The 15,328-nt window shown below is 34.4% G+C and overlaps 1 protein-coding gene across 2 annotated transcripts in view; it reads left to right on the top strand.

Moving 5' to 3' along the window:
- The window catches only part of LOC108364805 (protein Skeletor, isoforms B/C), an 86,951-nt gene that overhangs the window by 36,749 nt on the left and 34,874 nt on the right, over positions 1-15,328 (top strand). For both annotated transcript variants that reach the window (XM_017618652.1, XM_017618651.1), the window contains 2 exons: positions 5,079-5,155; positions 8,544-8,695. In XM_017618652.1, coding sequence (XP_017474141.1) covers positions 5,079-5,155; positions 8,544-8,695 — 229 coding nt within the window. The remainder of the gene's footprint in view (positions 1-5,078; positions 5,156-8,543; positions 8,696-15,328) is intronic.

Genomic DNA, 15,328 nt, shown 5'->3' on the forward strand with positions numbered 1-15,328 from the left:
ACAAATGTACATACATATATACATAGGTACTTAAAAATGTACGTATGTAAATATTCATGTATACAATTTTGCTCAGGATTCGCAGGGCAAAGTTGCGAATAGATGTATTTTTTCTATTCTTGCGATTCTGCTGTTTTTCAATATTCACAAAACCGTTTGAGCTTTAAGCACTTCTGTGTTTCACCATAAACTTTTTAAAGAATTTATTTGAATGACAATTGAGGTAGTGTTGTCATTTCTAAGAGATGGCAGCGATAAATATCAATATATCAATATAATATACAAATCAATCAAAGAAGTATAAATTGGGGCGAAATCGAACTTTATAAACGCGTACACATATGCAATTATTAAAATTTCGGTGTTTTCGCTTATCTTAAATTTGCTGTTATATGGGAAGTGGATTAGTTATGGGGTTTGTTATCAGGAATTTAGCTTTTATGCAATACCTGTACCGAGTGTGGTAGAAATTGATAAATCGGTTACCGAGATACACATACATACTATGTACGGTGTCATAATAAGTGAGCGGTGCCACGCCCATTTTCCAAAAATTTATGATAATTTCTGATTTATCTGATTTATCGCCGTTTTCGTATTTCGGTAAATGACCATAGTTACCGAGTTTGGTAGGCATTGGTGAAGCGGATACTGAGATACAACATTTCATCATAAATGGGCGGAGCCAGGCCCATCTTGCAAGTTTCATAACCCACTTAAGAAAAAAATGTAATGAGTTGCAGCAAATCCAACTGTGTATAAAACGATGTTGTTAAAAGTCAAAAGTATCTACGTCATACATTGCGCTTGGCTACAAAAATATTATTGAAATGTTCAAGCATACCATTTAGCATGTGGCAATAAACTTGGGAATCTCAAATTGTTAGATTTGATTGACAGTAGATATTTAACATTATCAAGCACTTCTCTACAAAAAAGGTTAAATTGTTGTTAGCAATTTAAATTTTTATACCATGTGTATAAAAAAATGTATATAAGAGGGTGATCCAAAATAATTAAAGTCGGTATTTTAATGCTTCCACCCCCTAGGATACCCCTAATTTTTATTTTGAAATCAAAAAGTATTTAGAGGTCGCTCAACACGTTCAAAGTTTTCCATATATTTTATATGGGGGAAAATCAACCAGGGGGTGGCGGCATTAAAATTCCGACTTTACTTTTTTTTTTTTTACATGCATTTTGGACCACCCTAATGTGTATGTATGTGGGCATATTTATTTAAATTTTTATTACTAGACTTTTTGAAAGTCACCTAACATCTTACACCTAGATCATTAAAATTTAATTAGATTTTTCGAGGAAAAAATAAATAAATTTTTGCATCGTACTTTTAAGGCAACCACGCGAGATCGAAAAATGGCAAATTTTCTACACATCTGTTTATATTAAGTACCAAAACACTTACATATTTATTTATACTTATACACACATATACTCCAATGGTAATTTCTAGAACGTAATGAGTAATTCGATGTTAAAAAAATTGCCAACAAATACCAACTTTGCTCAATCATAAGCCAAGTAAAGCTTCGAGTGAAGTCCAAGCGCACCCAGGTCGTACATAGTACCGTAAGTATAGGGTTTAGTACATAGTTAGGTATGTACATACATATGAACGTGCGAATGTACCTACGCCAACTGATGATGAGAAAAGGCTAATAATTTGTCTGCAATTAACGAAACTATATAGGTACAGTGAAACATTGATATAACGATGTGGAAGGGGTTGAACAAATACTTCGTTATACATATCTATACTATCGTTATATTTAGAGAATATAAAAACCTCGATACAACGAAAAAAAAAAACATTTTATTATAGTTTCGTTTTTTGTTTATGGCGGTACTCCTAACTGGTGATGTAAAGGACTTTTACTGTCAATAAGTTCCGAAGGTTTTCATGATTAGAATTCCTTCGGTGTATGTGTAGAGCATTTTTGTATGGAAAATTTCGCAACAACGATCCTTTTTAAGGGGACTCAGCAAAAATTGGGTTTAATGGAGTTTTTCATTTTATCGAGGTTAGTTCGTATCGAGGTTTTACTGTACATGATGTGACATACCTCTCACTTCAAGCAGATGCATAAATATGTACATTTGTGGGTACATATGTGTGTATTTAATCAAATGCGATTCTTTCGACTCATGTGATACTACGTGTAGATATACGATTCAAAGCTTATAAAGTATTCGTATGACATGATAAAGTGTACATACCTAAATAATGTATACATACCCTGCAGCAATTCAGACTCACCCTAGGTTAGCCATCAGATAGTCCCTATTGTAACCAGAGCACTTGTCCCTAATAATTCCCCTGCCAATATGGTTTCAACTGGCATTTTTAGTATTGTCGTGTCATTGGAAAAGGACCGGTCCACTCAACAGTGACCGTAAGTTAGTCCTGGACTAGTCCAATTTTGGCGATTTTTTTCGTTGGTACACGATTACGTTCTGCACTTCACAGATGCTTTTTCATATTTCGGAAACACAAAAAAAAAACTATTTTATCATTTTACCACCATGCTGCTTCAGACGGCATTTGAACCCGGACCCTCCTGTAAGCTAACAAATAGTGGCAAGCATCACTGCGCACTTAGCTACAGCCACACATGTAAATGTGTGCTCAAATGTTTACTTTGAATCAAGGCCAGACGTAGCGATTGGGGTATTTACAGGGTGGTGTTCTTCAAAATTTTATTTTTGTTGAATTGCAAGACAACACCACCCTTTCATTTCCAAACTGTACTTTTCGTCTATCTCTAGACCGATTCTTTGGGGACTGGTCGAAGGCTGACATTTTCGATGCAACCAAATGTCCAATTCTGACCAGTCAAATTTTAACCAGTGAAGTACTAGTCCTTTACGGAAAATTGGCCGCCCTATTGCTGCAGGGTATGTATGTAGGTGATGTAGGGTATGTATGTATGATGATGAAATATTTATGCGCACCTTAATTATAATGGCAACTATACATTACATACTGGCACGCATGCGTATACACATATGTATGTATATTCATTAAAACGCTTGCTAAGGTTTCTGGAAATCACTTTTGTGTATGGAAAATTCACTTCATTAAAAGATCATTAAAATTGCATTGACGATGCCGCCAAATGCAAATGAAAGGAATTATCACATGCTATTGTACGAGACTTTTGCATTTACCTGCCGAAGGTATGTACATATGTACAATGTTCATATCGCACCCTAAATCAAAAACAGTCGCAACTCAAAAATTTTCAATTTTTTTGCCATAAAACAACTCTTTGCCCTTCGAGTATTTAATGTTTATTATTTTTGGCAATTTTTTTTTTTGTGGAAGGTGTTGCTCATTTTCTCCATGCAATAAAATTGTCGAGCATTCTTTGTATGAAGAAGAAGATGCCCGACCAAAAAATTGTCAAAAATCAACGGTAAGTCCTAGCTACTTCAAACTTGCACTTTATTGTTTTTTTAGATACTAAGCTATATTTTTTATAAAAAAGAATAAACAAAGAAAAGTGGCCAAAAGTTGCTAAAATTTTGTCTCCCTATTTACATTCTTGCCACCGTATATTTAACGTCCACCAAAATCACCCTCTTCTTTAACTGGTAAATACTATTAAGACTGCTTTTGTTTTTTGCTTCTCCTGAAAATTTGAGATTTTTTGAGTTGTGACTGTTTTCGATTTAGGGTACGAGATGTGCTAATGTTTGTGTGTATGAGATCCACATGTGCCAGAGGTACAGATGTACAGTGGGTCACTGTGGATAAAATAATTTTTGAAGAATTTAAATAAACCAAGAATTCTGATAGTTCAGTTTTCCATAAACTTACATTTCGAGCTTTTTTCAATAAATAGCTCTAGACATTAAAAAAATAAGCGCTTTTAAAAAGTGCCCGAATAGTTCAAAGTTTCAAACAAGTGACGTTTTTAATTTTCAGTTAATTTTTAAGGCATCTATTACTAAAATTCGTAAAATCCCGTAATTTATTCATCGATTCTCACTGGCATTTAACCCTTTCACATCTTGCATTCTCAAGTTCCTGCCTGCTGACATTGAGCTGGTCAGAGGCGCGCCCGCACGCGGTTTCGAGGCTAACCTTTATCGTCTTTCTCGGACTCACCGCGCAGGGACCTGTGAACACCTGCCGGCAACGTCCTTGGGGGCGGTCGAGGGAGCAGCTGCCTGGGGAATGATGAGTTAGGATCACCCCAATACTTTCTACCAGGCAGCCCAACTTTTGCGAGATCACAGCCTCGGTGGATTCAAGTAGTCGTCTTCACAACATCGTGGCGCTTTATCGATTAAATACCTAGTAATTACCGTTCAGACAAATGATAATTTCGCAGAAATATGGAAAAGTTCTTATGCAAAACATTTACATATACTTTAATTTTTTTCAGGCCCATTTTTAAGACAAAATTTGCGATACAAATTTTTGTCATGAAAAGCTTTCATTCCTCCGACAAAGCCCACGCCTTTGAAACTTAATTTAAGCAAATGTCGTTTCAAAATGCAACACAGTTGCAGCAAAGAGCTTTTTCTCCATAGAAATCAAAAAGTATCTGCTTTGTGAAGACAAAAGGCGAATTTAATTTGCAAAGCATATAAAACGAAGAAAATGAGCAAAGTTTTTATCGAAACTCTAAGAGATTAGTTTGTGTTTTGGTTGCTCACATTTAATTCTATTTTATTTTTCGTTTTCTTTTTTGTTGTTTTAGAGCTTTGCTTTTCTTTGTTGCTAATGCTTTGTAGCGTTGTTATTATTTGTTGTTGTAGTAAATATGCAACAATCGGCTTTACCTTTGTTTCACATTTAATCTGAAAATAAATGCCGGTTTTGTCACCGCTAGGCCTTAAAAACTACTTGGAAAGTAAGAATTCTGCATACTTAGACACACTCACACATACATACATAAGTATGCATGGAAATACTTTGGTAGAGCCTAATAGATGTTTTGATTTGAAAGACAATTATTTGCAGGTACTCATGTTATTTTAAATTTCAACTCTTAAATGATGATTTGAGAAATATTTGATACAACTTGATTTTTTTCTTTTTATTGCAGCTTCAGGGCGCGCACCACCAGAGCCCTACTACGGTCGCTATATCGGACAATTTACCAATTTTGCACACGGGATAAGGGTGAGTTCAAATTTAAAATATAATTAAATTAATTAAATCTACATCAACTTTTACGACAGGATGCGATATTTAACCTACAATTGGACACTGTCCTCTCAAAACAGAATAAAAAAATGGACTAACCGGTCAAAAACCGGATAACTGACAGCCCTGAGAACAAACTAGGTTCGCAAAATTATTTACGGCTGTTTTTGGAGTATACTTACAATACTGACTTTAGATTCGTTCTTGTTTGTGAATTATTGCGAATTTTGGAAATTTTCGAAAAGCTATATATTTCCCATCGCCATTGAAAAAATGCTTCGATACATTTTAGGTATACCGTTATTCAGATTTAAAAAAGTGGTTCCACTTAATTACGTATAGCTTACGGACCAATTTGACAGTTTTAATACGAGGTGCGGCAAATGAAAGCTAAAAGAATTCTCCATAAACCGCATATATGTATATATGTACATCACTTTTCGATAGGCCTGACAGTTTCTGAGAAATTAATTAATTTCAGATTTTTTTAATGAAGCAACTTTTTTTTTAGCTGTATAACGATAAATATCAAATATCTCGAATATTGAGAGGTTTTTAAAAGCTCGGAAAACCAGGTATAATATATTTATGGTTCAGTAAGATTATAAATAAATAGATTTCTGACCCACAGTAGAATTTGGGATATAAAAAAAACCCTTCAGGGGTTTGGGGATATCTTTTAAGTTAACAAGTTACACTTTTCTAGAAATTCATGAATGAGTTTGGTGCAGTGCTTGTAAATATTAGGTACTTTTCCTGTTCGCAAAAAGATCGTCAATTGTTAGTTAAAAAAAAAAAATGTTTAAGTAGCGTTTAAAATAAGCATCTACAAAACGGCGTTTCCAACGGAAAGTCTATCGAAAAAAAATAAAGGTAATATATCTAACGTATTTATGGGCCATTTTGTCTGCTTTTTGCAGAATATACTGCTATGTATGCAGAAACACTTTTGCGAAAAATTATCTCTTTAGGTGGCGCCAGGGTGGAGATATTTTGGAAAAACCGTATTTATGGTCCGATTTGGTTCGAATTTGGCGTACATACATATGTATGTAGTTGAAACATAATAAGTCGTAGATTTCCAAAAAAATTACATCGAATCGGCCTGAAGTCAATATATAAAATACATATACTCGATATAGAGCTAATTTTAAAATAAGAAAAAAAAAAGAAAATTTTGAAAATAATTTCTGACGTGTATCTAATAGGAAATTTATGTCACATCACGTCACGTCACGTATAGCCATCCACAATTCGCAGAGTTTTTCGATTTTGTAAGAAAAGAAAAAATCAACTTCCACTTTTGTCACATAGCGTCATTCTCTTTAATTGCGTATGTATATTTAATGGCCATGCAACTCGGTCGTTTTCTTTTATTTTGTTAAATATAGAGCTAAATAATTAGGTGCTACACAACCATAAAGACCAAATTAGTACCATTTATAGCTCCCAAACAACTGACTTAAATATAATACATAACAATACATACATATATGTATGTACTTATGTATGTATAAACGAATGTGTACGATGCGGAAAATGTTGAAATCCTGAAATTTGCTATTTTTTTCATACACACAGTCACATGACTGCAAACCGTTTGCCTGCTATGGCTACCCTTGTGCAGGATCTCACTACTACACATGCATATGTAAATGCTTACATGCATACATACACTCGCATAAGCAATTGAAGTTTATTTAAAGGATTCATTTGAATATCCTTTTCGTTCATCTCAGAATCTATGCTGATCCTTTACCAAGAATTCTCAACTAGTTTGTGTACCATTTCCCTTAAGTGCTCTGACTTCAGCTGCGAAAAGCATACTTACCTGGCGTAGAGGTAAACCGTGATCATGAAGGCGGTTCCTCCGGAGCGAGACCTGATCATTGCACATTCGATTGGGTTGACCTTCGCGATTATTCCTAATGTGAATAACTCGTGCGTGTAATTTTTGATAGCCGGGAATGGCGTTCGCGCCGTCCCGACATTATGAATAAATACATAAAAAAAAATCTGGTAAACAGCAGTGTGTTCAGGCAGAGTACGTTTTATATACTTTCTCTCTAAAATCACTGGAATTTGTAGAAGTGCTGTTAAATTTTTCGGCTTTTTAGCTTCATTTTTCACTGCCGATAACTTTTTCTAAACCGTAAAATCATTTTAGCTCAATTTTTTGGATTATGTGATCTTCTGGTTGTTATTTTGCATTTTTCGATAATTTTTAACCGTTAAAATGGAGACAGCCGCGAACCCTAGCCGCGAAAATAACGTAAGCGACATGTCTAGAATTATCTAGATGCATTTCTGCATCAAAAAGAAATAAAAAAAAATGTCGTTTACGGTATTTTGGCGGTTAGGGCCTGATATATTTGAAAAATATATATTAAAATCAAAATCAGAAGAGGAGGGTCCTAATTACTTTTCCACGTTTACATTAAAATAAAATGTTTCAAGTGTTTTATGGTTTGCCATCTAAGAGGTTAAACAATCGACATTGAAGACGACAGAAAGCAGGCAAGAAAGTCCTGAAATTTGAATGTCTTTCAAAGCGTAAAAATTTTCTTTTAAAAGAAATCTTTGTTTTCGTTTGAGTCAATATCGCGGCATTCAACTTCGCTTCTGTTTAAGTAATCTTTTATGAAAAGAATATCGTTAAAAGACGTGGTTTCCAGATTGTTAATTTATTTTGTTACTTAAATTAAGCTAAGAGAAAAAATTTTCCACATTTGATGTTAAAGTCAAATAGAAATCCCAGCAAGTGCTGCCAGATGTCTGAATAGTGGTGATTTTTTATACATATGGAATTCTGATTTCATTTTGATATCCTCAGTTTAAGATTTTGGCGATATTTTCTGAAAATTAGTCTTAATTTTTTTTTTTAAGAAATGCCCTAAAACCGGAATCGTAATTAGCTGGTAGTTGATCTTTGCCGATAGTAGCTTGACTTTAGGAGTTATTCCATTGAAAAATAACAGATATATAATGCTCCGTTATCAGACGAAGTCGCGCGAAGAGCATTCTTTAGTCTACATCGGCTCGAAAAGCTTTTTCAAACTCGAACGGATGGGAAAGACATTTTTCAGCCAAAATAAAATTACTTTGAACATGAAATGAAGGACCGATGCGACGACCAGAAAAGTATGTATTTAGGTGTCGCTTACCATTATTGCTGCAAAAGTTGTGGAAACTTATTAATAAATTTAGGGCATAACCAATCAACTCCATTAATTGGTGTCAACTAATTATTCCCAGTTGTATTTAGGTTATTTTATTATATGTATGTATGTATGTAAATAATTTTGATTAAAAAATATAACTCACTCTACATTCTAATAACACTTAAATATCTTCTGTCCCTTAGGGTACCATTTATGCAGTCGACGAATCGACGCTCTTCATCAAATCCTTTGCATACGACGGCACGGGACCGGATGCATTCTTCTGGGTTGGTAAAACTCCACGTCCCAGTCCCGAAGGATACATCATACCATACCCAGAAGAGTATGCTGGCATGTAAGTATCTACACTTGTGTGCGATACAAAAATATGGTGCAAAAATATGTATGCCAATATGTATGTATGTATGTAGGTGTATGTATAAATAAAATTTCCTTAGATTTTAAGTATTCATGTGTATATGCATATACATAAGTATACCCGCATACATAAATCTAGGCGCGCCCTTTCGGCATTTGTTGCAATATGCTGATGCTGCAACTATAACAGCAACCGCAAAAGGTATAAACACAAACGGAGGCTCATAAAAAGTGCATACATACATATAAAGATGGAATTTTATATGTGTACATTAGGGTGCTTTTTTTCGGCGACTATTTTTCTATTGCACACCCACCTCGAAATTTTTGTGTAAAGACTTCTGGTGCAAAATACACATAAACTTTGAGTTGTTTTCTTCAAAAGTCTACAGCTCAGAGGCATTTTATTATTTTATTTTTATATTTATTATATATTTATGATGGAGTTTCTTCAGAACTGAATGCTCTACAGAAGTGTCCATTACGGCGTAACCAGCGAAGCAATACGTGTCACTGAACCCTATATTTTCATAAAATTGTTTGCTTGCCCCTATCTCGTAAATAACAATTCAATTCAATTTCCTTAAAAAATGTTCAAAAACACCAAAACGCTAACATCGATATTTCTTTAGATCTTGGGCTTTCAATAAATAAAATATCTCTGAGCTGTAGACTTTTGAAGAAAAAAACTCAGAGTTTACGTCTATTTTGAACGGGAAATCTTTGCACACCTTGAATGAGCATTTAGTATTAATTATAAATTTCAAGGAAGTTTCAGGATTGTTTTTTTTTTTAGGTATGTATTTTCTGAGAAATTTCGAGGTGGGTGTGCCGAAAAAAAAATTGTCGCAGAAAAAAAGCACCCTAATGTACATATGTTTGTTTGTATAATCACGAGACCGAGAAATTAACTGGTTCTAGTGGCCGCATCCACATATGCGCGTACATATGTATTTTTTTAGGATAAGAGGATATTGTGGAAAAATCAAATTTTTTTATTGCAAAAACTTTGAATATAATTTTATTTTATCTATTAAAGAGGCTCCACTTTTGTTTTACGAGCTTAAAGCCAAATAAATTCTTAGTTGCACATCCCTTTGTGTATGTATGTATATTTAAAATCCTAGGACTTTGGTCAGAGAACGTATATAAACTGTAGAAAATATAATAATGTTACACTTTGAGAAGTTCAAGGAAATATCATTGTAAATACACCAATTTATCAGTGAAGAAATATCTTGCGGTGGACTAACACAGTGGCTGAAGTTTTGACTCAGTAGTGTAAGTTTGACTGATGTCATTTATAAATGACTTCCCTGCTAAACCCCTGATGTAACTGTTATAGATTAGGAGCGGAGGTTCCCAAATTTAGTAGTTTTTAAAACACAAAACTTGAAACAACAAAACCGAATACCAAATCTAGAAAAATCTATGACAAACAACCAAGCAAGCAAGAGTTCCACCGTCTCATCCTCTTCAAGGCAGGATGGGCAAATGGAGTTGTTCATGTACGCCTATCGCAGTCGGTTGTTTGTACCACGTGAAGTGACCAGTCAGCACTGCAAAAAGTTTTCTGCAGTCCCGTCTGCTCAGTGAGCGCAAACAACTAGATAGAAATAATATATGGTAATACTTACATAGATAGAGGGCTGGGCAATCCATTAAGTGCAGCTCCCCCTGCACATATTTTCCAACACATATGGAGCCTATGGCTTTGAGGATAGCCAATACCTCAGCCTGGAAGACCGAAGCATATTCCCCAAAAGAAAAGTGAAGCTTAGCCCCACCAACTTCGAAAACCTCCCCAGATCTTGACCCAGAGTCAGTTTTGGAGCCATCAGTGAAGATTCGACAATGTGTGAGTCCGGGCTCAGTGCTGGAACTACTTAAACCAGCATTCAGCCTCTGAGAACTCAGCATTATAGAATCACTTCAGCAAAGGTAATGGTGGCGTACTATTCTGTAACATTGAAAAGACACAAGTACTCCGCCTCGCCCCACTTAAGGTTATACTCAACATCCGTTTCTTTTTAGTCTGCAGGGGCCTTTGAGGCTTCCCTACGTATGGAGACACAAAGTGACGGTAAGTGCAGCAGTGCGTGAAGAGCACTATAAACTACTCAAAGAAATCAAAAGAGGTTTCAAAAATAGCGAATTAAAGCTAAATAAAGGGCTATCTGATCTATATGCCGGCATAAATGAAAAAATGTCTTTCAATCGCATTATCCAAAAAAAAATCTAAAAATTTGCAAAATTATTTTTTCCTAAAAAATTTTAGCAAAGAAAAATAAGAAAGGCTTTTTTAAAGTCTAAATACGACCATTTTTTTACCGAAATACGGCCTGTCAAAAACCATCGAAAAATCTGGTTTTTTGTTCCCTTAATTTTTTGGGGTAATGTATTAACTTACTTAAACTGAGGCCCGATCAAGGGATATAAAGCAGCTCCAACCACTCGGCTACTCGGATCTTAAGATCAACTGAAGCTTTAATTCGATAGTTAATCAATTGTTACCTGCATAAGGTGTTTCTAAAATTTGGCTCTGTTGGATAATCTTTTTTAGTTTTAATGCGAAGATTTTCCAATTTTGCTGATAAGACCCGATGAGCTGTGATTATATGTAGTATATTTTCCAGCTTATATTAAAGAAGGCTAATAAACTTTAAACGCATGTAATGTACATATGTCATTAACATCCCCCAAAACCCCAACGAAACCACTGATGCTGTCATCTTTTTGTTATTGTTACGCACGGCTGACAATAGAACCACTTTGAAAAATTAAAAACATTTTTCATCACAGCCATACATACATAGCTCACCTTCTCCCATATGGTAGCATATATACGCACACTTCGAGTATTTGTATATGTATATGTAGGTGTACTTAAAAATGACTCGAAGGTTTAAAATACTACACAGAAACCTTGTAAAACTTATTTATTAGCCTAGAACTCATTTATGTGCTTGAAATTTAAAGAGCTAACTACATATGTACATACTTAAAAATCCGTACATATTTATACACATACATAGTATGTATGTATGTGCATTTTCCATTACGTACCTATGACTTGAGGAATTATGTATGTATGTATGTATGTCCCACTGCATTCCAAATGTCACCTGAAGGTTATTGCCAAAGGATTTTATTTTACTTTTTATGCTTGGCAACTAAATAATATTTAAGCGACCCCCTTTGGTTGCCACACACACACACACAAATTAAGCCATTCTTATCCTCGCTTATCTGCACTTGTCAGTTGAGCCAGCTACATACAGTACATATTTATAAGCATACTACGTGTGTATATGTGTTTATGTATGCTTGCACCCGCCATTCTCTTCATTTGCGTTGCCTTAATTTGTCATCGCTTGTCAGCATTGACATTTGGCTAAGAAATATTAGCGCATTTAAATTTGCCAATGCAACACGAAAATCGCAAGGCAGTCAGGTGGCACCACAGATCCTTGGCTTTTGCGGGAAATGCATTTCTGTTTTGCAACATTCAAGGAAATGTATAATCTGTTATGCACTCGTATGTTTTCATCACTCTTGTTGACTTTGATATACAAAAATCGAGCGAAGAATACAAGGAGCACTTGTTGGCATTCAGCGGTGCATTAATGGTTGCTAATTTTAAGCGTAGTTTCAAAAAACTGTTTTCATGAAAACCAAAATACACATACTAAAGTACAGCTATGAATATGAAAATGTACGCACATGCAAAGCAGCAGCTTTAAATAGTAAATCGAATTTGATAAAAATACAAATTATATGTCGACTGCTTTGTGGAAGATCGACCTATCTCGGCAGCCAGTTCGAAAACGCCCTATCTCAAAAAACTTTTCAAGAATGCCCTATTTCAGATTTTTTTTTTTTTTGAAAAACACTCTATCTCATAATTTGGTTGACGAATGGCCTAACTCAGAATTCGAGTCAAAAACATCCTATCTCAATTCAAAATTTATTGAGAATGTGCTGATATAGGGCGTTTTTGAATCGGCAGCTGAGATAGGGCGATTTTGAAACGAATTCTGAATAGGGCGTTCTTTAAACGTTTTTTTGAGATAGAGCATTTTCCAACTGGCCGCCAAGATGGGTCGATCTTCCAATCAGCAGGCCGATATATGGTGGGCCAACTTGTTAATATGTAACATTTGTATGTTATAATGGGCCGAATATTATGCGTGCCGCGAATATTATAGAACATGTAATGACCTAATGTCACGTTCTACATGATTATTAAAAGCTTTTTATAAAATACATACATATGTGGGTCGTTCTTAAAAAACATGACCAATTGGTGTCCCCAGACTTTACTATTTTAAATTTTGTTTCTTCAAAAAGAAAATAGAAAAATATCTGCATTTTTATAAATTATTATCGATTCTACGTAACTATATTATAAAAAAAAAATAATTAATTATCTGAAAATAACTTAAAAAATATTTTCAATGTCAAAGGTTTAGCAAAAACCTGTGTCCCGAGCCAATTTATAAAAATTTAATAGTTATTTTCAGTTGAAATAAAATTGAAAAAAAATAATATTTACAATTTTTGTTATTCAGTTTGTGTATATTAATACCATATATAGAAAAGAATGATGAAAAATAATTTTTTTGTATAATTTTTATGAAGAAAATTTGTGTCCCCAGGTTTTGGTCCCCTCTGTTACGTCCACTCATTTTATTGAAAAATGTTTGTTAAACGTTATGACGCGTATATTTCTCAGGCCGAACAGTGTTGTGTGGTGGTCCACTTATGCAATTTGCTAAGTTTTTCCTGCGAGCATGAAAACGTCGATCGAAATCATATGCACGTTTATGACATACACATATGTATATATATCGTATATGTATATATACGAGTATATATGCATATTCCTGTAAATGGTGGTGGCGCCACATACTAAAATGCAAAATTTTAAACATCAAACACAAATTGAGCGGCGATTGAAAATCACATGCGCTCATTGTACATATATACATTAGTCCGCACCACCTTACAAGCAAACAAAAAAAAGTGCGCCGTACACCCCTGAGACTAAAATATTTTTGCAAGGCAATTTCAAAAAAATATATTTTTTCGCCGAACATAGAGGTTGCCTTCTAAATTTTTAAATTTTTCGGCAATAACTTTTTTTTTTCTAAACAGTTCTACTGGAATAAGCAAAATATCTCCTCACCTAAAGTTTAAGGACTTTTCGTGGGCTTTAATTTACTGACAGTAGGGAGGTAGAACTGCGATCTGGTGGCTACGTACTGGAACGGGGTATTTGAGGACAATGGACTTTGAAACAAAAAAAAATCTCCTCGAGACAAAAATATCGATATAAAATACTTTAAGATCCGACTCCAAATGCCGAAGATATGAGGAAGAATATAAAAAGGCGCCAAGGGACCAAAATATATATATGATATCTGTGACTGTGTTACTACCGATTGAGGGAGTGAAACTAAAAAAATCGCTCATTTGATTTTTTCAAGACCACCCTAATGTATATAGGTATTTTGTCTGACCCGAGTTGTATGTGGTGAGTATGGAAGCTGGAGAAGCATTCAAGTGGAAAGCCAAAGTCATTTAAGGATGTCATACCTAATAAGTGTCTAGAAAATGGTGTATAGTTTTAGGCGCTTAAACGTATAGAGTGCACACACATACATAAAGACCGGGATTCGTGTGTAGTTGTATGAGTAGAAATGCATTAGCATACAATGCAGCTACATTTTTACAATTTTCATGACTTAAATATGACGAACAAAGCGCTTTGCTAAACTCAATTTAATGGAAAAATATTTGGCAGTTATTATGAAGTATTGCACTTGGAGAAATCGATCGTCATAAATTTTGTAATTCTGGCATTTTAAGAATATTACAGCTAAGTTTAAATTAAAAGTTACAAAAATATGGTCGTATTCTGAGAGGTAGCCGTCAATATTGGTGGGGTGGAGTGTATTTGAAAAGGCCAGGAAAGGCAGTTATAAAAAATGCTAATAACAATTATTAGATGTAATTTTTTAGAACTTGATTTAATAAAAAAAAAACTCTTTCTTTAGTCATGCATTAGAAAGAATAGTTTATTCCAAGTAGAACTACATAGGTACTTATTATTAGAATCAATGGAAAACTAGTACAAGGATGCAAAATAAACTATTTTTCTGATTCTAAAAAGAAAAGTAAAAACATGACTCAGTCAAAAATCTATTGTCTCGCTTGTTGACTCTCGGTGGATAAGTGTGAGATTGTTTTACCGTTACCGCCAACACATTTACATTAGATTACCTAAAAAATTCTAATTTTTACTTAAAATATATTTAAGAATTTATTTTAAAACCAGGGACCGAGAACGCGTTCCTGTTTTGGTTTAGTTCTGCATGAGAACAAAATGTAATATCAAGAACGTTCCCACAAAAGAACTAAACGGGAACTAAAGTGTTGAGAGCAGTATGAACTGGGACAAAATAAGAAAAAAAAAACGGTTCGGGAACGTTTTCGTAAAGAAAAAAGTCCGAAAAAGAAAACTCTCGGGAACTTTCTCAAGAAGAACAAAAAGAGAACGAAAGTATCGAGAACATTTTCAAGGAGGATCAAACAAGAATAAAAGTCT

The sequence above is a fragment of the Rhagoletis zephyria genome, unplaced genomic scaffold (genome assembly GCF_001687245.7).
Source record: "Rhagoletis zephyria isolate East Lansing unplaced genomic scaffold, Rhagoletis_zephyria_1.1 Rzeph_scaffold_01676, whole genome shotgun sequence".
NCBI classification, from domain to species: Eukaryota; Metazoa; Arthropoda; class Insecta; order Diptera; family Tephritidae; genus Rhagoletis; species Rhagoletis zephyria.